This window comes from Mycteria americana, chromosome 2 (genome assembly GCF_035582795.1).
Source record: "Mycteria americana isolate JAX WOST 10 ecotype Jacksonville Zoo and Gardens chromosome 2, USCA_MyAme_1.0, whole genome shotgun sequence".
Taxonomy (NCBI): domain Eukaryota; kingdom Metazoa; phylum Chordata; class Aves; order Ciconiiformes; family Ciconiidae; genus Mycteria; species Mycteria americana.
Window position 1 is genome coordinate 22,609,108 of NC_134366.1, and position 25,567 is coordinate 22,634,674.

The 25,567-nt window shown below is 36.5% G+C and overlaps 1 protein-coding gene across 3 annotated transcripts in view; it reads right to left on the minus strand.

Moving 5' to 3' along the window:
- Window positions 1-25,567, minus strand: part of CACNB2 (calcium voltage-gated channel auxiliary subunit beta 2) — a 262,351-nt gene that overhangs the window by 25,936 nt on the left and 210,848 nt on the right. For all 3 annotated transcript variants that reach the window (XM_075492690.1, XM_075492691.1, XM_075492692.1), the window contains exons 4-10: window positions 17,913-18,035; window positions 13,886-14,022; window positions 12,015-12,091; window positions 7,926-8,059; window positions 4,390-4,470; window positions 4,022-4,080; window positions 803-912 (exon numbers count right to left, since the gene is read on the minus strand). In XM_075492690.1, the coding sequence (XP_075348805.1) occupies window positions 803-912; window positions 4,022-4,080; window positions 4,390-4,470; window positions 7,926-8,059; window positions 12,015-12,091; window positions 13,886-14,022; window positions 17,913-18,035 (721 nt within the window). The remainder of the gene's footprint in view (window positions 1-802; window positions 913-4,021; window positions 4,081-4,389; window positions 4,471-7,925; window positions 8,060-12,014; window positions 12,092-13,885; window positions 14,023-17,912; window positions 18,036-25,567) is intronic.

Sequence of the window (25,567 nt, forward strand, 5' to 3'; positions counted from 1 at the left end):
TGTGGCAGTGGAATCTCAGATATAATACACCTCATGCTAGAGGAAAGGCTGAAGTCAGTCCATGTGAGCTGAGACTCCAAAGTGACCACCTTCTCCTGTTTAAGGACAGCTTGGGATGACAAGCTTCAGTGTGGCCAGCTGTACTGTAGGTGGTGACATTTAGTTACATCTTCCCAGCTAAGCTTGTTTTCTTTCTGGCTAATAAATGTTTAATTACTTATACAACTGGACAAGCTTCAGTACAAAAAGACTCATGTAAGATGACAGATATGTATGCCATGAACCTAGCTATATAGTTTTTTAAAAAGGTCTCCCCTTTTCCATCCTTCATTTTTTGTACTAACCTCAGCATTAGTTTAAACTGATATTACATTCAGAAAATGTGTACTTCAATAACTTTTTTCAGGTCTAATATCAGTAGCTATCACTACTAGTAACCTTATCAAAGATAATGCATAATATCAATAATATCCATATAATTTCAGGTATTCTGAAACCATCACTTCTATTTACCCAGAAGAACATCTCTTCAGATTTTATTTACCTTACGGATGGCTACTTCTCCCCACTGAGGCAAAGAGCAAAACATGAAAACTGAACATGAACAGGATAAACCAAAATCAGCACTATATGAAATTTATCAGGTAGTGATTTTAAAATGATTTCTAGTGCCGGGATTTCTGAATTATGGGAATTGTGATTTTCTCACAGCAGAGAGAAGGCTATTTTCAGCTTACAGATATGACTTGAGAGAAGTATATTTTACAGCCAGTTTGTAGATAGTATCATTATAGGTACTTACCTAAGCTTGATCTTGTGTTAGATCGCTCTATTATCGCGTGCTTACTGGGGTTGTTTAATACTGAGCGTTTGGCAAGCGAGATGTCTGCTGTGACTCGTGTAATTGATATACTGCAAAAATAAAATACAGTAAAATAGAACAGAATGTTATTTTCTTGCAGGGATGTAGGGAGAAAGAGAGACTCGTTTAACACTAGAAGATGGCTAAGACTACAGGAAAACAAGTTCTCCTCAGCAGCACAGTATGCTTTGCACAATGTGAACAGAGAAAAAACTTTATCTAACTAATACTGTTACAAGAGCTATTGAGAAGACATGCCCCTTTCTGCACCAAAATGCAGTATGACCACTGACTGCAAAGCTACATGTGTCTGGGGAGAGGAGAGGCAGGAGGACGTCAGAGATGTGCTGCAGAAGATGGGACCTCCCTGGGGACTCCAGGCCTGATGTGGTTAGACTTTGCACCGGTATCCCCAGTATGAATAGGCTGGTTACTCCTTTCCCTAATTTGGATTCATTTGTTGAAAGGTACTGAATGACAACCTGGCTTACTTTAACCATACGTGTAAGACACATAGAGATATGCAGAGTTAACAGGTAAAGGTAAGACTTAGCAGGGAAACTAGTACAGCCATATAACTCTTATTTTTATTGTTCAGTTTACTAGCATATGTTTTTTAACAGAGTGCAAGAGTTACCTATAATTTTGCAGAAAGATCCAGCAATATGCTGGCCACCCAAAAATGTGGACTGCAGCACAGAGAAGCAAGCAAATGAAAACTCTGGGCTGAGTATCTGGCAGGCTCAGTTTTGTGTTTATGAGAAAAGATAAGCCATGAAAGAAGTGGTTACTTCCGTTTGTTTGCACTGACCTGCTACATAACCTTCTGCATATTCTTCTTCCTAGGCAAACAGTTAACTCAGTTTGTTTTGCTTTACAGGGTCAAAATGCACCGTTTGGATACATTCCCTTTCAAACTTTCTGGTCTAATGAGATTTAGGGGTCACATTTTTCCAGTGCTGAGAGTTAAATCAGACTGATGATATTCCCTTGTTCTTCCTTGTATGATTTTACTTGCAATTTAAACGGAGGAAATGGACTTGCTAAGAACAGGGAGGGCTCCTCTCTAGCAAGCACAGTCAGATGCTGTTCAGCTGAAATGTAACCAAATAGGTCATTTCTCAATGAGCTCAACATGTGTATATATTTATCTAAAACCCTATAAAATGTGACAAAGCCAGAAGTTAATATAGAAAAACAGAATTATTTGCACAATACTGATTAGTAACGTAATTTTTGAAATTTAGGCATGATTTAACTTAACCTAAAAACATAACCAAAGATTGTGATTTCTGGCACAGCTCCTCACAGATAATGCCATTAGTCTTAAAATGAAATCCAACATGTAATTTGGGGTATTCATTAGTTATCTTTATTTGCTAATTGATGAACACTACAAACTTTTATAGCTTTTGGGGTTTTTTGTTGTTGTTGGTTTTGGGGGTTTTTTTTGTTTCCTGACAGTCTTCCTTCCTACATGCAATAGAAAATAATTTTTCCCTTTTCAAATGCAATTATGGTATATTGAACAAAGCTAGATTTATCAGTCTAAAAATGCTATTTTTCATGTTAAGATCTTTTAACATCTTTTTAAGGTCATTTTAATGTCTTTTGAGATATGTAACACCAGGAAGAACAAGTCTGCTCTCAAAACAAAGGCTATGTATGTTCACATAGCAAAACAATTGCAATGAGAGTGGGGACAGCTTGACAGCAGAGTGGCAGTGAAAGCAGTGCCATGAATCTAAGAACCTCCTGTACAAATTTGTTGAGGACCTTGAGTACAAATTCAGATTGCTACTGAAGTCTGGGATGCTTCAAATCTGCTACTATAGACATCAATTGTATTGAGATTATTTGTGGATTCACCCTGCCACAATTGGATCTATAACTGAAAATTAGATATGCTCTAAAATACTTTAAGACATAAAGATGCAACAACTTTCTTCTGCTTGCGACACTCACTATTTTGTTAACTTCCAGTTCTGAAGGTACATATCTAAGATTTGACAACCCTGACTAATATAAAGAGGGACTACTAAGTGGTTAGGTCTCAACATCATCATTCTGACTGAGAAAATCCAACAGTTTAAACCACAATGTCCAGTATTTTAAAGAGCTGAAGCTATTGACAGAAAACCTCAAGCTCCCTCTTGAAAGTTTGACAGCACCAGGACAGACAGAATAGTGTTACTGCTCTGTCCACTTCCAAACTAAATAGAACATTCATTGAAGTTACAGATATTATAAGAAAACTTTCCCGTTTTCTCATTTTTTTCCCCCAAATGTCAACCCACTAGCACATACTAATCTGAGGCCTGATCCAGTAGCAATATAATTACATATGGAGAATCCACCTGATGTCTCTGGTCCATGGGTCCATGATGTTTGAATTACAGAACATGCCACTGCTTTTAGAGATGGATTATCATTTGACATTTGTACTACAGTAATGCCTGGAAGCTCAAATACAAATCATATTGGACCTTGCCGAGTACGCTGCAGGGGACAGGCTGTAACAGCACTCAGATCAAAACCCAGCGAAATGCAGCCTGACTGCTACCAAGGGTGACCATATTATAGCAAAGTGGGGGACTGACACCCCCCCAGCAATCCTTTTGAGACTTCCCATTATAAAGTCCAGCACTACTGTCAAACCTAGCTCCCAGCTTGAGGGATCAAGAGTTTGACAATCATATAACATTAGATAGTCTGAATCTCTATCACTCTTTCCAAGTTAGATGCCACTGTAAGCAACTAGGGCTGAGGTGGAACAGTGGCCCTCATCAGCTTGTATAGAACCCAGGAAGCATTGATGAGATATCACTTAAAAAATACTTAAACAAAAGATTTTTTTAATAGTACACATTTATTAAATCTGTAGATAAATATCTACCAATCCGGAGTATGAATGTCACTCATGAACAAGAAGACATCCTTTTTTCCACTCTCAATAAATATAGGCTCCTGAATACTTCCTACTGCAATACAGCCTCAGTGTGCTCTGCTAAGGAAGCACTATAGTCCACTTAACAAGGCATTAGCTGCCATTCCTAATTTTCTACACATATTTTGCCAAGATTGTCATTATTTCTTAAGAACCTGGTAGTACCTAAACAGGACCTGAACTCAAGTAGATTTGCATTGCAAAGTACTTACCGCCCTTCGAATCTATGTTTTAAAAAATCAAATAATGCTTTTTGCATCATATCTGTTACCTAGAAGCAAACAAACAAAAAATTAGTAATCACATAGGAAACTCATAATACTTGATTGCAATAATAATACGTAATAAAGTTGACAGTAAATCTTATATCTGAACAATATGAGTGGAATGTAAGTAATTTATTCTTAATCTGAATTCTGCTATGAAATAAAATACATGTAAGCAGGTACCTGGTAGAAGTAAAAACTGTCTATATTTTTGTCTATGATATAAATTATGTTATTCAGCTTAACTACCTTTGAACATTCAAATCCAAATGAAGCACAAAATTTTTGGCAAAATAAAACGATTCACGTTTTACCTCATATCCCTTCAGAGAAGGCCCCACTAAAACTACTGGTCGCATAGAAGGCACTACATCATAGGGAGGGATGTGCTCTGTCTGCAAAACAGAAAAAGCTTTCAGCATTGCAGCACCTAGAGAAAGTGTTACACATTACTTACAATATTAGGAACTCTGAATTTCCAGTGATGTCACCAACACAGGAATCATGGATTCATTAACCTTTCCCAAAAACTGGTAGTACAAGATAAGGACATAACAGGTTCAGGGATTTAATTTGAAAAAGCTTTTCTTTGACTTTTGGTTTTCTTGCTGTTTTCATATTTACTCTGGATAGCTACAAAACTGTTATTCTGCAGACATTCACGTCCCACTCCATAATTCCTAACTGGTTAATTGAAAAGGTTATTTCCAATAGTTAATGATTTGAAATGATTGACTCTAGAGCTGTGACATCTGTATCCCACCTAAATTTGACATAGGCAAATTATGAAGGAGAAAAATAAAACAAAAAGGGAGGGGAAAAGCATAACACACCTCTTTCTATGTTCAGATCTGCCCACTGCTTGACAAAACATTGTGACACCACTGCAAATTCCCATGGGGGCACTCATAGTCTGACTTCCACATTTGCATCTGCAATTCACTTGCAAATGAAATCAAAATAATGACTGATCAAGTTAGTATTTATAGAAAATTTTCATAAACAGAGCTTGGGATAGCAATCCTTCCACTTTGGGAAGTTCCCGTCACCACCCAAGAATGGATTCTGTTGGTACAGTATTCACCAAACTACTTACTGATGTATTGTGCACAATTTGTAAGAAGTACTTTAAAATACAAAGATAAAAGGATTGCCTGCTTCCAAAGATTGCAAAAAGTTTAATATTGTTATTGAAGTAAAATATAAACAAATTAAACTGGTTTTTTTTTCTTTCATAAATGGCTATTCAATATATATCACCAAGAATGAGTCTTATCAGAAAGAGTTTTTTGTTTGTAAGGGAGGGTTTGGTTTATCTTTGTCTTGGGGAAAAAATGGTTGAAATCCAAACCCAGGAATGTGTGAGTGATATGGAAAAAGGTATGCCAGATCTATTTTTCAAATGTCTACATAGTACAAATACATCAGTCAAGATCACAGAATACAGTCATTGCTCATTGTTTCAGTATTCAAGGTATCCCAAGGTGTTTCACAATAACATTAAAATAAGTATATACATTCCAAAACACAAAACCACAAAGACAGACATTAATACAGTGACAGCACAAAATGCTACACAAGCAGCAGTCTAAAGCAGTCTAAAACATGGAAAACATTTTTGTGAATGTTTTTCAAAGTAATTTATCTTATTTTTTGTTAACCTGTAGCTCCACCAGATAATTAGTAACATAAGAATGAACGCTAGTGCCCAAGGCATCATAAGCATGTGAAATGAATTTATTTTACACAGTGCAGAATCTGACTCAACACATTTCAAAGCAAACCCCTGCAATTATGCTGTGCCAGTATCAAAACGCAGCCCTCCACTGTTCTTGCTAATATTACTAATAATCTGATAAGCATATTGGAGACAGATCTTAAGAAAAAATCATTACAGGCGTGTAAGTGCTTATAGCTTGAGCGTCCTAATGCAACAGATCTTTGTCTTAATGTGGCTGACTCAACCAAATGTATTAATGCTAGAAGTTAACCAGCTATTTGAAAATTAGGGAAAGCACAGAAATTACCTTATTTGATGGAATATGGGATATTTTTAAAATCTGTTCTGCGGAAACAGGCGTTTTTTTTCTCTAATCTTTACAGCTTGAAGTAATGAAGCTGTCAGCAGAAAACTGAGTAAAAGCTATCTAATGGAAGCATTAAAGTTCCTTAATTTAGCATTAGAGAATCTAATATTTTCTAAGGAACTGGCACTGAGCTATACAGCTTTCACTTGCAGAGTCAAGTTCAAATATGAACTAGGAATACAAACTAGCATAGTTTTGACCATATGGCTTTTGTTCAGTGGTTTGACTATGTATTATTAGTTTGGGATGCCCATCCAGTATTTACTGTAAATGTCAGTATTACAAAACCCACTATAACCAGTAATGATTCTGATACAGAAGAAAAGAGGCACCACAGAATGAACAGAGAGATGGGACTAGCCACCATCCAGGTCCAAGGTGGTTCATCTAGAAGCTGCATCTTCGAAAGATGCTTATGCAGATAGCATCCAATACATGTCAACATGTACTATTCTTCCTTAGTATTTATATTTGATTATAAATATGATTAAATAAGAAATTACTCAGAAGCAAAAAACTGGTGTTGATTTCCATAGTGGGCTGTGAATAACATGGTACTTAATAGGCCCTACTGAAGCAAATACTGGTGCCTTTGGAAATGAGAAGGATCCAATATTATTTCGAAGAGATCAAGGAGAAAAAGAGAGAGAGAAAAAAAGTTTTCTTTACTAAACATGAGAGCATCCACAGCAATGGCAACAGTGTCACTTGGCACTGTTTCTAAGCACTATAACAGTCTGTTATTACCTGTAGATTTAAGTGAGTGGTTAAAAACAAATGAATAAGAGCTATGAAGACTAAGATTTAAAAAAAAAAAAAAGTAGAAATGTGGTATTTCACTGCATAGTTTGGCTGCTACCTAATGTCTTGATAACTTATTCCAGCAAAGATCCTAGAAACGTATTGCAGTTTGCTATAACAGGATGCCAATTGCATAATTCTGTAGTTATCTGGGTTATCTATGGAGGGACATTGGCCCTCCTGGGAACCACCAGCACCATTTCCAATAGCTGAGATACTAAGAAAGTCTGACTGATGGATGGCAAGAACATTTGGCTGATAATTTATACATGACAACAGGCAAAACTCAAGGTAAACTGCCAAAAGAAGTCTGCGGTTTTCCACCCGGCTTGTTCACCTGCCGATTTTGCACCTAGTGAATTAGAAGTTTAAACACTAAAAATACAATGGTTTTGACTATTTGTTTTCTAAGTACAATCTGAGTATCTGATTAGATTCCAATAATTATTTCAATAGCCTGAGTTATAAGGAAAAAAAAAAAAAAACTTGAGAAAGATACAGATGGAAAGAATAAACATGCACTAGAGGTGCACTATATGGATTTGTTAGAAATAAATTTCTCAAACTTTTAGAAGGCCTTCTAAGTGTGTCCTATTATTCCATCAAAAAGGATAAGTACTGTAGCAGAGTTTCACAGAGGCACTGAACTTGGGACTGTTTGTTTTCTTGTACTGAATCTGCTAACAGCTCGATATATCTCTTCCTTAATTCTAGAATAGCTGCATTGTTACTCTGGGGTAATAATGCTAATGATGCCAGTGGCAGGATAAACACAGGTAATGCCGATATAAACTTACCGATTTCTGCTTCTGCTTAGCTACAGCAGCATGGAAAAGAAACAAAGAACAACAAAGCATGCATGTTATTGGCTTGTCAAAGGACGCAGACAGTTAACAGGACTAGAAATGTGACGCAGTGCAGGTGAGCAGGTGGACAGATGGGAGCTTGGAAGTCGGTGTTACCTTCTTAAAGAAGGGCATTCTTTTCTCTTTGGAGTGGGGTGATGTTACACTGTTTGCACTGGGTTTGGGGGAGCGATGGTTTGCTGGAATATCATTTTCTTCTGCATCTAAGCCAGTGGCATCTATGTCTATAGCTATATACAGACAAACAATTCAGAATTATCAGATGACAGGGAAAGTGAAGATAGGTTAAAAAGGAAATAACAGGTAAAGAAAAATAAAACTGTCCAGAGTAATAAATAAATAAATAAAAATTTAAAAATCAACCATGAGTACAAAACACAATAAAACAAAGGGAAAAATTTAAAGGTGCAGTACATTAGGATTAGAAGACAGAAGGCAATCTGTAACAGCTACTATAACATTTTCCTCTGATCCCTTTTTACACAGCTACATCAGACATACACAGAATTACTCTTACAAAACAGAGCAACTGCCAAGTTCTTTCTTGTTACACCAGTGTAAATCCAAACTAGTTCACTGGAATAGATAAGACTTTCACCCATGTAAACAATAGAACTTGGCCAACAACTTTTGAATTATTTTATAGCAATGAACACTAATTCAAAATGGGTATCATCAACTGAAATTTGAAATGTCACTAGCATGTCTATAGGAAATTAAAAAACAGAAGAAAGATCACTTTTGAAGACAGAATCCGCCTGATACTGGTACAATGATATCTACATTTATCTCAGGGTGGACTACAATTAGCATTTTTAACCCTTTTAACTAAAAATGCACAGCAGTCATAAGATACACTTATTAGAAATAATAAAAGCAGACCTACTAATAGTGAAAACTAAAAAGAATGGGTAGCAGAAGAAAGGAAATTGATCCCAGCTTGTCTCAGAGACCTGGATCCTGTTGTAAAGAGTGAGGATGTAGGCAGGGCAAAATGGAAGTGAATACAATAAACCACTGCTGTTCAACCTTTACCCCAAAAGAATATACAGCACACAACGCTTATACCATACATATAAAGTATTTACCCTCTTTAGCAAGTAAGTAACAACAGTTTAAGCAAAAATCATCATGGACTCAGAAATAAATACATTTTCAAAATGAAAAGCCATGTTATCCTGAATGCTGAGTCCAACAGATACCTGCTAACTACATCCAAAACAAAACAAAACAAAACAAAACAAAACTAAACTAAACTAAACTAAACAACAACAACAAGCTTTCTTGTTTACAATGCTCAATCCTGATCTTAAGTAATGTATTAAATTTGTCTTCAGAAAGCAAGTACATACACAAAAGTGATCCACAAACATGCTGTACAATGCCACCTTTGTGTGTAAAGATCTTACCCACCTCTTGACACACACTGGTAACACATGCTTATCTTGCCGTGCCATTATGTCGAACTGAATCTAACTCTAAATAGATCTGTAAGCAGTATCGTTTGCATTGACTTCATCCAAACCCATATTTAATCATTGCAAACTATTATGAAACCACCGTAGTGACTTGCTTTCAGCTGCCTGATGAGTGGGACATCAACTAATACAGCGGCATGTGCTATTAAATTATGCAATAAATAAATATTTCTGTCAAGCCTACGTGCAGCTACTGATTTAAGAGACACTTGGGACAGTGATCGCTTCTGTTTGAGTAAAGTATATTTTCCCATTTGAATTATCCGCAGATCTAATGCCATGATGCTTGACAATCCTTGAGTTACAGAACTGTGCCTTTGAGGCTACCCTTGCCAGGAAAGCCTGTGAGTAGATCTGCACCCTGTTTCTACACTCCTGCTCCTAAAAACAGCCACAGAAATCACGTAACATTTTCTTCTAGCAACACTGTTCCTTCATCCTCTTCATAAGTATAAAAAGAACATATTATCTTTTTCTTGAATACAGGCCAGCACAGATGCTATAAATCACTCATAATAAGGCATATTAAAACTCCTTCAGTTCTATGTTCAACTAAAATAATCAGTAAAGAAAAATCAGGGTTGTTAGGTTTTTCATGTAAAAAAGAAATGCAGCATTTGATCAGCTAGATATCAGTATCTCCTTTTTTTGTTCTCAGTCTTCACATTATGTAACAACTTCTGTGCTAGTTCTTTTACTGTTAATTATCTTTACTTCATTGGGTTTTTTTCAAAGTAATTTTCACCATTATCCTCATCCTGTTTGGTGGCCCATGAGGACCGTATGGATTGATTACTACATCAATATAATATTGATTATTTAGACGGCTATGAGCCTCCTTTTCATTTGTTTTTTTCACTGGTTCTTCATCTTGTTTGTTTGGTTTTTTTTTTCTGTGGCACTAGTTTATACTGAATAAAAAATCCCCGACTCAAAGTCAAAAAATGAAGTTAACTTATTCAGTTACAATCTCTTCAACTCACTAAATAATTTATGTATTTTTCATTTATTATACTTCCAAAAAGAGGACGTCTGGGAATAATTGAACTGTACTTCAAAGTTACTTGAGTTCTTGTGTTAGTCACAAACTATGCCTCTTTCACCCTTCTTGGGATGTCTTAAGATAAGCAAAAAAAAATACTGCAGACCCAAAATCTTAAGACCACAGAATAAGCTAATGTGTATAAATATTCTCCAAACCTTCAATGTAACTAAATAAATGTAACCAGACTTTCTTCCTTCTCCAGAAAAACAGGTTTCTGAAAACTACGGTCTGAAGAAATGACTCAATGCAACGAAAATTACAGCATCGGTAGCAATCAGTCAGTTGGTAACCAAAGTAGGCTGCCCATTCTCTTACCTCTAAATTCTGTGCAACATTCTGAAAACTTCACATGCTCTGCTGTCCAAGTGTTTTTAGGATACAAAAAAAAATTATAGCATTTCAGATGCTCTAACTATAAAATTACAACATAGGTCCATGGACACTTTCTACTGCAAAAATGCAGACGTTGAACAAGTGGGCCTTAACAGTAAATATGACAGTTTAAAGTAATTGTAAAATAAAAGATTAAGGTGTGTTCTACAGACTTGTGATGGACACACATCAGTAAGCTAAAAATATATTTTCCAAAAAACAGGGAGGTAGGGAACTTATGTGGACTTTTAGTAAACAAACTGCAATTGTAATAAAGTTCGTTGTTACAAATTCATGGTTTCACAAGAAAGACAGCTATATTTTTCAATTAATTTAATCAAATGAAGCTACTATCATAACTTGATTGAATTCCTCTGTCTCTCTCTTAATGTCCACATAAATACTTTAAAATCTTCAGGATCATTTTAAGATGCCTGCTCTGTAGACCAGGCACCATATAAACTAATATGACTGGAAAATACACATCTTTGCCTCAGTAGACAAGGCACTAGCAACATTCATTAATATTTTCTGATTTTGGGTATTCAAAATGTACATCTTCTCTCTCAGGAGAGAAGATAAAACATCCAGCAATGCAGCAGCTGAATTTAGTAGAAAATTTTTTTTTTTTTTTTGGTACTCTGCTATGCTTTTTTCAAGGAGCTAATGCCAGTTTCCTCCACCAGCTCGCCATGTATTTGCTTCATACCTCTTGAATCCAACCTAACTAAAGTTAAATCTGTCGGTTGATGCTCTAAATACAAAACAGTATTTGTGAAAAATTTGTCACAAAAGGCAAAAAATATCCAGTATGCTAGAATTATGTGAAGCATATCCTCATTATCAGAATTGTGAAACTGAAAGTTCCTGTTATTATAAAATAATGCTGTTCTTGATGCTACTGCAGAAAGCTCTTGGGAATTTTTATTCTTATTGCTGCTTTTTCTCCTGTACCAGAAGCTATTTCTTGTTCAGCAGGAGTGCTTAGACCAGACCAAAACTATCCTACTGCAACGCAGTCTCATCATTTTATTATGTCTTTGCTATAAAACACCATGGTACAAGCAAAGAGGGAATTTTGTGGATTGTTAACAGCCTTATCATTGCCTGAACTTGCTGGCATTGACTGCCTTACTTCAAACCTACCCAAACCAGCCTCATAGGGCAACGCAACCATCCAACCTTATATCTATGTAGTACAAGGAATGAGAAAAATAGGACTAAATGTACATACATTTTAACAGACTAGGTGCACGAGTCCGTAAACTGAAGGGTTCATGACCTACTCACCAGATGATGGAGGCGTCGATTTTCTGGAACTAGGAACGATGTCACCCAAACTGGATGAAGAGTTTCCTCCTGATTTACTGGAGTAAAGCACAAATTAGTTTGACGTTTCATAGCTTTCTCAATGTTCATTCTAGTTTATGTATTACCTGCCTTCTAAATGAGCTGCTAGCCAAGAGACAAACAGTATTTCTGGCAGTGGTATAAAACATACATCTTACACAAAATGTGTGTACATATTGAGGACTGAGGAACTGCAAACATCAATCTCGCTCCTTGTTTTGCTGTGCAACTTCATTCTGCTGCATATGCTCTCACCACCTCATGATCTTAATGTGATCCAACTATTAATATGGCTACTGATATATAATTATTAATATTACTACTCATTACTAAGACTAATTCTTAAGCCAGTGAGCATATCTGTTTCCTTTAACAGAAGATAGCTCCCTAGTGAAACCGATAGTGTGTTTGCCTAACATCTTTTCAATCTAATTAAAGTACAAATTCTTTTCCTGTCTCAATAACAGGTAGCACTTGGGAAAAAAAAGTCTGTCAAATGAAGATAAAGCAGTCTAGGGTTTTGTCAAGTTCTGCTTTGTGAAAACCTATCCAAGTTGTGAAAATGAAACAATATTTTTGGTTATTTTATTTCAGTTACCATAACGAGAAAAGCACTGAAAGAATGTAAGAAAGGCTTCATTCTTCAAATAATTCACGTAATAGTACTAGTTTCTAGTTTCTCCATCTTAAAATATTAATAAGCACTAAGTAAATGCACTTGTGGCATAGGACAGTGTTAACACCAGCGAGAACTTCTGGAGAATGGAAGCCTTTACAATTTGGAAATGGACCGAATCACTGGGTCAGGTTTGGCTGTATCAGAAGCGTCATGAGAGGAATAAGGAACCTGACGTCCCCCTGCTGAGAACAGCACACTCATAGCAAAGGCATTTCACAACTGGCGAATGCGGCCAAGCACTGCAGCATCCTGGTCTCCTCCTAGCATAGGCATGCTCTTCAAACCCTGCTGCCCTTCCTGTTGAAGAAAGCAAGCCTTTCTGGCTTTCCAAATGTTTCCCAGATGTTTTCTCAATTCCAGCTCCATCCCGCTCAGACGTACTGGAAATATTTGTTTCCTGTATACCCAAAGGGAAGCAAGTGGCATTTGCTTCCACATGTGTTAATGTTTACTGGAAAACTACTTTATTAAGAATTGAATTCTACAGTAAAGATGGCATTATTACCATCTCGCAGTATTGTTCAATACATTTAGATACTAAATCTCTATTTTGACTGGTGGCTGCAGTCAGAGACAACAAATGACTTGACATGAAACTTCCACAGTAAAATGCAGTATTCCTAAAAGCTGTATTTGTAGGCAATGAATTTGACAAGACCACAACATTTTTTTCCCTAAGAGCTAACTAACAGGCACTGGCTTCAGCTTACAAATAAATTCATCGTAACATTTTCTGTAATTTCTAAAATCAGCTTTAAAAGTGTTTAGAAATTGCAAGATCATGAAAACAAGTAACAAATGCTAAACAATTTAGGGAGATCGATTTTTTAGTAAGAAATTGTGCTCGCACGTAGTAAATGTACTAACTGCAATGTATATTTACAAATATTTTATGAAAATAAAATGGAATAATAGCCATTGTAGGCCACCACAGACCACCAATCTAAACACCTACTTTCTCTCTCAAATGGCAATGACATTAATTATATAAATTAATATTACTTCCTTCATTGATTCAAAATGTTCGTAGCTGCCAATTACAATAATTAAAGAGAACTATAGCATACACAGCATTAACTTCCAAGTTGTGTCACAGTCAATGCTACTATTTTTAATGATCTGTTGTTATTACCTGGAGTAGAATTTTCCTTGTTTTGCCTTTTGTTCATGCTGCAGCCTCATGTTTTCTAGTTTGACTGGGCTTGGTATGAATCCTATTTCACAGCCTTCTTTTACCAACCGTCCTATCCACCAGTCATTATTAAATTTCTACAGATAAAAAAAAAAAAGTCATGTACTAAGAAATTACTGTATTTGGGATCATTTTGTTGTTATTTTTAATTTGCAGCTAAGCCATTTTATGTAATTCTTCCCTGCAGTTGATCACTGTACTGTGTTGTTATGGCAATGAAGAATTGTGGTAATATTCAGAAATACATTAAAATAATTACACCTTGCAAATTATTAAAATGCTACAGTACTTAAGCAGAAACCTTCCCTCATAGATTTCACGATTCTCCCTGGCTGTTATTTCCACCCATTTCACCATCTTTATTTTTTCCTACTTCACAGTCTTTTCTCCTCATACATGAGAGCTGCTTTTGTTCTCCCTTGATGTTTCTCCTTGGTGGACACCAGAGATTTCTTCTGATCTGCGCCTACCCACTGCAACAATTTTTACAGCTCTGTAATAATCTATTTTTCTTACTCCATTATATTCAGTTCTCGATTTAAAATAAAAAATACTACTTCTCAAACTCCCCCGCTTCTCTGAACTCACTAAAATCTTCTAAAATCTGACTACATTCCATTGCTTATATATGCTCTACTGCATACAGCTCATGTGATCTGCATCTTAAACATACAGTGATAGATCCACAAGGAATGGATATCTCTAAATAACTAAAAAAACTTACAATTTTGCAAATGCATAATAGTCCAATTAACTGATTTTCAGCTATATGAAATATGAGATAATGACTACTCTAATAATATTTATTCATACACACACAGGGGGTTTTGTTTGTTTGTTTTGCAGAGGTCTGTAGGGCAGAACTATTTGCTTTTTCCTTTATTATTTATTCACCATGTTTGGATGAGAATACGTCACTGTTATGTATGGCCCTGTATGCAATACTCTAGGAGTTCCGTGGGAATAACTACCATCAAATATGAATTTTGGATAATTTGGATTATTTATTAAACTGTAAGAGAACATCTGAATGGGAAGAGAAGTTGCCTTCTTGAATCTGAAGCTATGAATGTAGATATTATAGTGCATGTTTAATTATTTAATAAGTAGTTTTAACAAGTGTACAGTTAGGAGTAAAACATGTAAAATGTGTGGGCTCCCATAAAAAGGAATTCATTTCACTGAGAATACAACATTGGTGTATCAATGATACACAACCTAAATTGCGGTATTATCCTTCATTTTAGCTACTATAGAAATGTTGTGATGCTTGAAACAAACTTTAAGATATTTAGCTAACAAAAAATAAAGATTAAAATAAACACACTTTTAAGCTCATAACATATAAGGGGATCTATAACATTCATCCAATGGGATGCCTTTATGAGTAAGAATACCAACATTTAATAGGGAGCTAATCTGGAATAGCAGTTTCTCAAAACTGTATTAGACTGAAACATATTAAAATCATAACCTTTCATTGCAAAATGCTAACTAAAAATATGCATGTGCATTTAAAATATGTTGTAGGACAACACAGGTGTAGGAAGACTATAGCAGCTGAGCAATGGAGGTTGCTATTATATGGATCTGCTCTATGGTATACATGAAGTCTGCAGAAGTAGTATCATTAACTTGGTAGAAGGAAGAGATAGATACTTAAAAAACACCATTAAATAAAAATCTGAACAGCCACTACTTTTTTATACTGTCCTATAGTACAACAGACTACTACGCAAGAACACTAGTTTTATTCTAATGGATAGAAATGCAAATCCATAGGAATTTTTTCTTCACACAAAAATAAAGGCATCTGGAATTCACTCCTGCAGTCTCAAATCTAAAAGCCATGTCAGCATATGAAAAGGAGGATAAGATACTTTTATAAGTAAATAATACCACACATAACACTTTCTAATTTTAAAAAGCAATAGTGGAAATCTTGGTAGTGAGGTGTCAAGCTCTCATTTCAGCATTAACTACAGGGAGCACCAAAATTATCTGGTGGGACACAGAACCCTGGAGAGCGAGCAGGGCATGGCCACAGAACAAGGAAGGGGAGGACGTGGCTGTGCAGGGAAGGGCTGCTCCTCAGGCGACCCTCCTGAAGAGGTTCGACCCGCCCAGACACAACAGCCACTGCCAAACGCAGGACCAGCAAGTCCAAGTCACTCTTTGGGGGGCCCTTCCCACCTCTCCATCCCAGCGGCGCACCTGGCCCGGGAGCAGGGTCCCTTCCACAACCCAGCTCTGGCCTAGCACCACTAGACAGTCAACATTCCGTAACTGCTTAGGGAGAAAACCAGATATTTTTAAAGGCAATTAGCACAGAGTGGCTGTTCTTGCACCTGAAGCTGCAAGAACAATGGCATTTTAATCTATATTTTCATGCCTCAGCACTACATGCAGCCACAGGCAATATAACAACTCAGCTGAGCTAAGTTTCCTTTTAAGGCATTTCTAGAGATCCAGAAAAGTTCAGGAAACTTTTTCTTCCTCATTATCTTCCACGCATATTTACATCTGAGTCTAAGTTGTGCTGTGAGAAAAAAAGCATAAATTATTAACAGAAAATCTGCTAGCACTGTGTTTCTGGTTCATATGGAAACAGGGGAAAGACTTGATGTGAAGTCTGAGATTACCAGTTTGTTTGAAATGCAGATGGAATAGATGACCACACAAAATCATCTAATCTAACCAAACTGAGCTGTATCTTCCAGGGCTTCCAGACTCACCAGAGAATGGTGATGGTTTTCTATTGCCAGGACTCTGTGCCTGCTCATCCCTACTTTGGTCACAAGACAGAGCAGAGCAATTCTTTTGCACTATCATCAGACAGAAGACCTATTTTCTTCACTATATATAGTTTGACTCCAAATTATCCCCCTTTTTTTGGTGTTTCATATATAAGGAAAATTATGATCATTAGTCATCAGTATAAAGGCACTAAAAGTCCATTTCTTGTCTTTCCTTAGACTCTGTCCACCTGTATTTCCACCTGTGTATTAGGAATGTTTCTTGCTTCTGCAAAGCACGTGCACTAGCAGAATCATTGTGCATATCAATCATAACTACGGAGGGATTTTTCAACAATCTAAAATGGGGCAAACATATAATTTCAAATGCATGGCTAAGTTGCTCTCATCCTTAAGCTAACTTTCTAGTTCTTCTGCTATAAATTTCTATTTCCACATGGACCATTTTGTGACAAAACGTAATGGAACATGACCAGAAGCTGGGAAATCTTGTAAAATGAGAGAATCATTCAGAAGGGCGCAGCACACTGCTAAGGAAAGGCTGTATGGGAAAGTTACCAAGTTATTTGCTTTGGACTGTCTTGCAAGGAGCAGAGAAAGAACACGAGTTTAGGTGTTTGAAGCTGTAAAGCTTGAAAATGTTCAAAGCAAAACTACAGGAAAAGAAAACCAATGCAGCAAACATAAAGTGCCTTTTTTGACACTTGCTATGTGCATCTTGAAAGTTATCATGTCAGTTCTTCAGTATGTAACTGTTAACAAAATATTGTCTGTGCCAGGGAAGTAACTTTAGTGAAAAAAAGAAAAAAGGAGACCTAAGGATTCTGGGTTTTTTGAGATTAAGTCACACAAGTAAAAGAGAATCAACCCTTGGCTACTAAATCACAATGAAACTTCAGAGTTCTAGAATGGTAAAACCCACAGGTATTATATCTTTGAATATGCAGATGGAGATTTTTAAAGTTACTAGAGAAGAAAAGCACTTGGTTTCCAAACTTAATTAATTTGATTGTACAGAATTTGTGCCATTGCTTTTATGAGAACAGTATTTCAAAGAACATTCAGTTTCTTACATACAGTTACCTTATTTATATAACATTTGTATAGTGGTTTGACAATGTGAAGCTTTACCTTAATGTTAAGAAATAGTAGCACTATTACTCAAATAGACCCTTAAGGTGAGATTCATTTCCTCCTTCAGTTTTACTTACTTCTTTAACATGAAGAAAATCTTTAGCCTCAAAAGAGATGGCCATGCCTGGGACTGGAACATCATCATCGTGAGCAGCACTGTACCCAACATTTGTCCGAACTGCAAATGCAACAGGTTTTGTCTGCAAGACAAAAGATAAACAGCATGAAGATTTCCCTTGCAAACACGTGCATATGTACAGATGCACACACAGACGATGACTTCTGAAAATTATCTTTTTAAAATTATAACAATTACAAAGAACACTTAAAACATCCATGTAAAATATTATGAAGCGTCACGTTTACTTACCTCAGTTATTTCATATCAACACATTTGATAGAGTAGAAGATTTTTATCTAGCTACAGTGTTCTGAATTAATTTGGGATAAGTCAAATCAGTAATCATAAAACAGTTGGCAATCCATATACTATGCTCAGTTACAATGGCATTGCACAGCAGATCTTCATTTGGCTAAGATTTATTAGAGATTTCTAACACAGTTCTGTACTGAGGTGGTCACGCCTCACACTTGTGTTGTAGTATTTTTAAGAGGCGCGCTTGAATTTGCATGGAGTGTTTTGTCCTGCTTTCATGGCAATTACTGGGCCCTTGTCAAATTCAGAAGGGAATGAGAACAAGGAAATCAGATTTCAGGTTACTAGTACTTGAAGTTTAAATTGCAATGGTTTACTATGCTTTGCTAATAAACAAAGAGATATAATATAAATTTGTATAATAATGAGGATTTAAGTATACCATTTCAAAGTAAAAGTCAAGAAATTAAAGCATGGTATAATGGCCAGACCTATTGTAATTTGGCTCCACTGCCTACAGAAGGAAGAATTGTAAGAAGAATGAGGCACTTTTTTAGGCATTCATATTCAAACCCGAGATCTCAACATTGGCACTAAGCAGTTGCCTAACCCTGGATGGACATAAAAATTAAATACATCCTCTTTGGCTGAGCTGAAAGTCCCTGTGCACTTGCAGTTCTGCTGCGATGCTTGCTCAGAGGTACCTCACGCTACGAAGGAGCGCGTGCCAGCCCCCACCTAGTCTTCAGGGAAATTACAAATTAGGAGGAGCGGTGCCAGCGGCTGCCAGTGACCCCTGAGCAAGACATCTCACTGCAGAGCCATTTGGAGAGTGTGGCAGTGTGCCCTCAGATCATCAGGTTGTTACCGAATACCAGCCACAGAGAGATTTGCTGGTTCCCACAATTCATACTACAACCTATACTGGTAGTTGGTATCGGTGAGTTACAGGATTTTCACAAGTTTTATTTTCAAGAAGCAGTTGCAAGGAGAGTCAGTGGCCCCTGTGGCCCCCCAGCCACCCTCCAGCCTCCTGCACAGCTTCTCCTTCCAAGCCCCACTGGTGCTGAACACCTCTCTGCACGGTACGGTTAAGCAGGTAGTAAAAGCTGCCATCCAGCTCAGCCCAGCCTATAGCTATAGAGGGCTTCCTTTTCTCGGATGTACAACCTTGTTCTCAGATGTTTATTCTGGTTTATTCTATGCCAAACAACACCTTGAGCTTGCTCTCCCGACAGAGGATATCACACAGTATCCCTGGGACCCACCGTTGTCCTACCCCAGGCTAAATTTTTAGCCCACCCCAAAATCCTCCACACTGCTCTTATGGTCTAGTCTGAAGTCCCTATACATCATGGCTGGTAAAATATTTTTAAAGATGTGAACTGAGTCTCAGAGGTGCTCACGAGTGATTGAGGAAGGCGTGACATAACTTTTCATCTTAAAATATACTAAAACTTCTACCAGACAACAATTTTAGCTTTATTAGTTGGTGTCCATCATCACTTCGGCTTGGCTAAAAATATGGTATTTTGCTGAAATGACAAGCAAAAAAAAATAGATCTCATTTCCTATGTAAGGAATTGCTTCCACTTATTCTCAAAAAAAGGATATGAAAATGCATCCCCTACTTCCTGACAGCAAACCCGAATACCCGAAACCAAAAATCGTGCTATATTTTTCTGATTACCAAAAATCCCTGCCTGCTCCATCCAGGATTACTCTGACTATTTGCATAGTGCTAGAGGACAGAAATCCGCCACATTAGAATACATGATAAAATAATGAGGGAGATATATAAATAATTCTAAAGACAATATCATGCCACCTGGCCTGGAAAGGACAGTTGGAAATAAAGGGAGAGAATGTTCCCTGTTGCTTAATTTAGTTCTGATGTGCTGTAAAAGCCACAGGGTTCCAATAAAGCAGATTTTAAAACTCCTTAAATAGGCCTGTATTTGAATGAACTACCACAGTCAAACAATTTACATCTAAGTGCACATTCTAGGAAGACTTTTTAATTTAGAGGGAGAAACAATAAGCTCTTTCATAACAGTGGGGTCAAGAGAGTCTCTGTGTCCGGAAGTGAAACAGGCAGTTTCAATGGAAATAAATTTTGGAAGGGGACTGCAGAATGGGCTTCACATCTATGTGGTATTCTGCATCTAAATATGTATTTGTACAAAGAGATGATCAGGAAATCATTGGAAAAGGACTTTATTCTATCCCATCTGTTCTTCCAGGAGTAGTGGAAGAATCTTCAGAATCTTAAGAAAGGTTGGGTAGAAGGGCTCTAAAGACTGAAACTGGTACCATTTAAACAGGCACTTATTGAAACTGGAGTCTATGGCAGACTAAAAAATTAAATACAGCTGAATATATTTACAGGTTGAAATAACACATCCCAAGAGTTCAATGTCTTTCTTGGTGCTTAGCCACAATTAGAATATTGCAAATAGTTGACTGCTTTTCTTTCCGTCACCTGTTCTAGAAAAAAAAATAATAAATTAACAAATTAGAGTACTATGTGAAACACAATAATAAAATAAATAGACAGTAATTTTTAAAGTGTCTGTTTTCTTTCAACAAGGAAAATCCTATTGCTGTTGGAACATGCTGGAGATGTTACTCAATAGATATAGGTTATATAAATAACTTGATTATATTTGCACTGTGCAACAGAAAAAAAGTTAAAATTAGAAATAATATTTAAAAAATACACAGACGCAACTGATAAGTGGATCAAATTCAACCATTAACAGGAAAAGTATGTAGAAAAGTATGTATAATGAGGGAATTGGTTTAGATAAGTTTACTAGATGTTCTTATTAGCTACCATCCTATGTTAGAAAATGATAGCTGCAATTTTTTTATATATACAAAAAACACAATCAAAAACCAATAGCTGGCTTAACTCATTGTGTTGGGCATCTTTCTCATACCCTGAACTCTTCCAGTGTGCTACAAAAGGAGTTTAGGCACCTAACAAAAATTTCTGGACTCCGGTATGAGAGAAGGGTATGTAATGCTAGGCACAAATGTCGCTTAAAAGGTTCACCTTGTCGTTACACAGATGAACTGTTAGAAGGCCATGCAGATATGATTATGCATTCATGAATACATTTCTGAAAATGGGCATTTATGAGAATGATTATCCAAAAAATAAAATTTGGTGATTCCTCCACATCAATTTAAAAACCTTGCAGTGTTGATGCAACACGGGTATGTCCACTTTCTAGCAGCTCAAATTCGTATCTTATTCAACTCCTCTACAATTCACTCAGTTGTTACTGGCACTCAGTTACCCTACATAAAAGATAGCTAACTATTACAGAACTAGGCACGCCACAAAAAAAAAAAAAAAAAAAGTAGTCACACAGGCACTGAATTCAGTGATATCATGTATCTTCCTTAAAAATAAGATAACATAAATTACTGGTGTTTAATATTCATACAAAACCCCACAACTTTCCTGAATTTAAAAATTATAGACTAACAGAGTTGATGCTTTTGATGCTATTACTCATTTCAATACTGAAAATACAGATATGAATAAGCATTAAATTGTCAAATCTCCTAAATAATACTTCATCATTAAATAGTACAGCATGGAATAAATAATTCATTGTTATTAAGAATGATCTTTTTATTAAGCATAGTAAAGCGTAGTAAACTGTCATTGTAGAAATGTATCTCAGAACAAGAATGGAAATATTAAGGAACAATCTTTACCAAACACTGATAGGGAGGATAATATGCTTGCTTACCCATTCTCACATTTGCTATATCCTCTAGCGAATATAAAAAATGCTCAACAGAGTATTGTGACTTACTCCTAATAGTATCAAGTGGATGAAAGACTTTAGGCTGACTAAAGACTTTAAAATCTCTGCTGCATTGCAACAAACAGACATCTTCAGCAAGTCAATGTCCTTGACATACTTCTTAGAAGGGATCTGAAATTTCCTATTAGAGGGCAACACCTGACTACCCACGAAAAAGAGAAAAATGGAAACTACTCCAGAACTATCTTAACATGAAAGATAAGTAGCAGGTAAAAAAAATCCTGTCATTTTCTGCTATCAAAAAATTAATATAAAAACTCTGAGTAGAAAAGCAAAGCAGAACATTGAGCTACAGATATTTGCAGAAATGGTATGTCCCATTTTAGATACTTGTCATACTGGTAGAAAGAGACTGAATTACCATGGGATTGGACTACAATAATTCATCTAATTGAATATTTAAAACTAATTAATTTATAAAAGTTAAATGCTAGCCTTTTTACATAAATAAATAATTCTGAAAGTTTCATAGAACTGTCAGATTAACTACTTTTTCTTGTCTTGAACTACAGTTTCTTGAACTAAAAAAAAAAATCCAGTTGTTACATAATTAGGGCCTTACATAAAAAAAAAATCTCTTTTTTTTAACTTATGCATGTGTATATTTTAAAATATATCTAGCATTTGCTTACATATTCTACAGTTCTAAAATTAGACTGGGTCAAAACACTTAAGCACTTTCTGTTCATTCTCTAAATCTCCATGAAAATGTGATGGCAGTTCAGCACTCAGTTACTCCACAGGCTGGACTAGAAGGACAGATGCTTCCAGATGTTAAACAGTTTAACATTTCACCTCTCTCAAGAGAAACAATGTAGCTTGAAAAAGTTCACTTATCTCCAGAATGAACATTTCCACCTTGTTTTCCTTTTTTCCCCCTGTAAAAATACAACACTCAACAGACCGAATAACCCCACAAGGAGAACAACAACCAGACCATGAACATTACCATCATCTGTACCACTAGGGCAGCAGGGAACACACTCTGGAGTGGGGTTCTTCATGAACCAATTTCAGCTTCTGATTTAAACTGAGAATATAAATCAACAAAAACATATTCACCAACCGTTAAACCCACTTTGGCTGTAAGCTTTTGGTAACAAACATAAATTAAAGTGGGACTAGGGAGACCTTACTTAGTTTTCTCTTTTTCTGTCTGGATCTCACTTCTTCCTTTTGGTTCACAAGTTATATTCACATTATACATCTTCATGCCAACCCTCATTACTAAGTCAATATTATTTACAGTATTATTATACTCTGCTACTTATATTCCCTCACTCCTGTTTTATGACTAACTTGTATTCAATGCATACATGAGCATTTGCACATTGTATCTGTCTCGGTCAATTTGTCAGTTTAAACAAGTTTGCACCTACTTGGCTGAATTTGTATTTGGGAAATATTTCACCCAATAACAGAGCAAAATAATACAATCTGTTTTCTAGTAATGTACTTAAAACATGACAGGACCCTTTTTTTCCTATAACTCATTTCAGATTTTTTATGCTGTGCCATAAACCCAGTGGATGCAGCCTCTGGGGATCCCAGCCAAGGAGGCAAATTTTCTGACACAGAATTTGCTCACAGAATAGGTCATCTCCCTCACGGCCACTAATTTTGGGAGTGTTGCTTGATAATCGAGGTACCTCTATTCCCCATCCACTACCAGAACGTAGAAAAACAGATTAGAGCATTCTCCAAACCACTTTCATTTACACCTGAGACTGTCCTATGTGAAGCAAGGACTTCAGGGCTCCAGAAACACAAGCAAAGCTTAAGGCTGCCTTTACTTTCTTCAGCAGTAGGTGATGAGGATCTAGGGTCTCTGATCCATCTCATTTCTCACTCTGTTACATCATTCCCACAGTAGAGGTACACTGCATTTACACCAGCTTACATGAAACCAGAATGCTGATCAGAATGCATCTTTCATGAAGGCAACGCCAGCTAAGTCAAGAACTGACTCAGAAAATTACTCCAGTTATCATTTTGACAAAGTGCTTGTTGAAGTTGGCATCTGTGTTAAAGTTTGGAAAATTTGTCTCAAAGCAAGTCTCCTCCCTCAGTATTTCTACATAATGCTATGCGTCCTTCATCATATCCACTTTTCACAGATGCCTGTAACCTTATCCTGAAAGCAAAGAATTATTTTTCTCTTGGGTAATGAATATAATGGGTCTCTCTCGAAACACTACCAGGTTTGCACTCATGAAAATTTAAAATACCATACAATTTTTTTCAGCTGAGGAAAGATGATACTACTACTGAACTTTTCATTAGTAGTCTTGGTAGGGAGTAAATATGTCAAACAAAGACCTACATTTGGCACGATTTCCACAGAGTAGCCCTGTACATAGTTTTTAGGCCATAAGCAATAATATCCCACATAGGACAAAGATCAATAGCAATGTGATGGCCTGATAACTGCAGTATTAAAATATAACTTTAGTCTTAAAATATAACTTTATGCTGCCCTGCTGTTGACTGAGAGTCAAATATATAAAGCAAAGGCAGTTCAAAACCCAGATGTTTTACAGAATTACATGATTTTCGTGATTATTTTAAAGAAGTTTATAATATTATAAATATATACTGTCACAAAAGCAGCTCAAGAATGGAAAAATAAACAATAAAAGAACTTTCCTATTTGAATTTTTTTATTTTGATGTATGTAAGTTATATAGATGTATAACTAATTTATACATCTGTTACACAAGAAACAAAAATCAAACCCACCTGAGTACACAAACAATTCACAGGAAATTTACATCCTAAATGCTGATTATTGCTGGAGCCTCATTACAGGTAAGTAATTGTCCAATCTCTAAAAATAGCATCTGCTCAGCAGTCTCATCGCTAAGGAAGCAACGACAATTCATGGATGTCCCAATAGAAAATTAGAGTATACCTGCTGTCACTAAAAGTAGCGATCAAGAACATGACTTCCCAGCAAAGATCAGGCCTTCTTTTATTGGCACGGCAGTACGTATCAAATAAGTCTGGCAGCATGACAGAACCACAGAATAATTGAGGTTGGCAGGGGCCTGCAGAGTCACCTAGTCCAACCCCTGCCCAAAGCAGGTCTGGTTAGCCCAGGCTGCTCAGGGCTGTGCCCAGGTGAGTCTTGAGCACTTCCAAGGACAGACACCACGACCTCTCTGTGCATCCTGCTCTAGTATGTCACCACCCTCGTGGTAAAAAACCATACAGGAACTATGGTACACTCATATATTTATGAGTGAGGGACATAAAAATCTTAACGGACAACAAATAGTGGATTTTATACTCCAGTACAAGGAAAATGAAGTGTTCTTACAAGTGGAAATCACCAATTTCCAGTTTGAATTGTAAGTGGTCTAAAAAGAGGGGGGTTTTAACCACTAGGTTGGGGGTTTTGTGTGTGTGTGTGGCATGTACTATTACTTCAGGTTAAGACAGCAGTTGTATTACTTTCCTACAGCAGATAGCACTGTCCTCATAACCACCTAATGCCTGAGGATCAAGTCTT